The sequence below is a fragment of the Acyrthosiphon pisum genome, chromosome A1 (assembly GCF_005508785.2).
Source record: "Acyrthosiphon pisum isolate AL4f chromosome A1, pea_aphid_22Mar2018_4r6ur, whole genome shotgun sequence".
Classification (NCBI taxonomy): domain Eukaryota; kingdom Metazoa; phylum Arthropoda; class Insecta; order Hemiptera; family Aphididae; genus Acyrthosiphon; species Acyrthosiphon pisum.
The window spans coordinates 88220033-88221170 of NC_042494.1; the positions used below are offsets into that span (position 1 = coordinate 88220033).

The 1138-nt window shown below is 26.7% G+C and overlaps 1 protein-coding gene across 1 annotated transcript in view; it reads left to right on the plus strand.

The window, feature by feature from the left end:
• Nucleotides 1-408: 408 nt before the first annotated feature.
• LOC103309416 overlaps nucleotides 409-1138 on the plus strand; it is a 5637-nt gene continuing 4907 nt past the window's right edge. The window contains exon 1 of the mRNA XM_008184766.1: nucleotides 409-583. Coding sequence (XP_008182988.1) covers nucleotides 409-583 — 175 coding nt within the window. The remainder of the gene's footprint in view (nucleotides 584-1138) is intronic.

Here is a 1138-nt window from a genome sequence, read left to right on the forward strand (position 1 = left end):
TATTTTAGTACATTGTGCATTATTTTTCGTACCACCATGCTGGTTAACTGTGTGACTCGAGCCGTACCTTCGAGCCGTAGGTAGTCTTGTTTTGAAAATGTATAATAAAATTAAAATCTATTTAAGTATTTAAATAGAATTGTTATTTTAAAATAAGTATTGGAAAAATATAAACGTGTGATCATATTTTCTGCATTCGAGTATTCGACACTGTGACGTTGACATCTACGGACTTGTGGTTAACTAATCATTAATTATAATTAATAAGTATATCAAATTTTGTGTACCTACAGTTCTATCTTTACTAAGGTAAGTAAAACTATTAATTTTTTAATTGTGTTTAAAATGTAATACAAATTATTTGTATATATTATTTAACTTAATTGTCTACGTTAGGCACAGACAAATATGTCATTTGATACTGATTTTTTTATTATATCTATTGAACAAAAAATAAGTATTTGGAACACATCATATACGGATTACAGAAACCGTGATTTAAAATTAAAAGATTGGGAAGATATTGGAACAACTATGAATCTTAATTTTAAAGATTTCACTGGGAAACAAAAGGATGACTACAGTGAGTATCTACATTATAATAATAATAGTATTTATAACTAAAATGTATTTAATAATACATTTGTGTGATCATAATATTATAACATAATAGAAAAAATTATTATTATAATGTTCCACCTTAATTTAATCACGTAATGCTACTTATGATAACATCATAATAGTATTATTATTAAATATAAATGTACATAATACATCAAAATATATTTATTATTATTTAGTAATAAATTATTAAATTTTAGAATACTGTCACTCCAACAAGCCTTCTGGGCTATTAAAATATTTAGCATAATATTCTCTGACGTCTTTAGCGTTTGTACCTGATGATCTTCGAAATACAGTGTCTATTGAATCCAATTCACTACAAAGTGTTTCTTCATAGTTAATTCCATCACGTCTTCTCACAAAATTATGTAAAACACAAACACCTTTAACAATAATTTCTGCAAAATCAGGTTCAACTAGTAAAGGGGTATGAAACACCCTCCATTTATTGGATAGTATCCCAAATGCGCATTCTACAAACGCCTAGCTCTTGACAGTCGCAAAACTTTTTTCT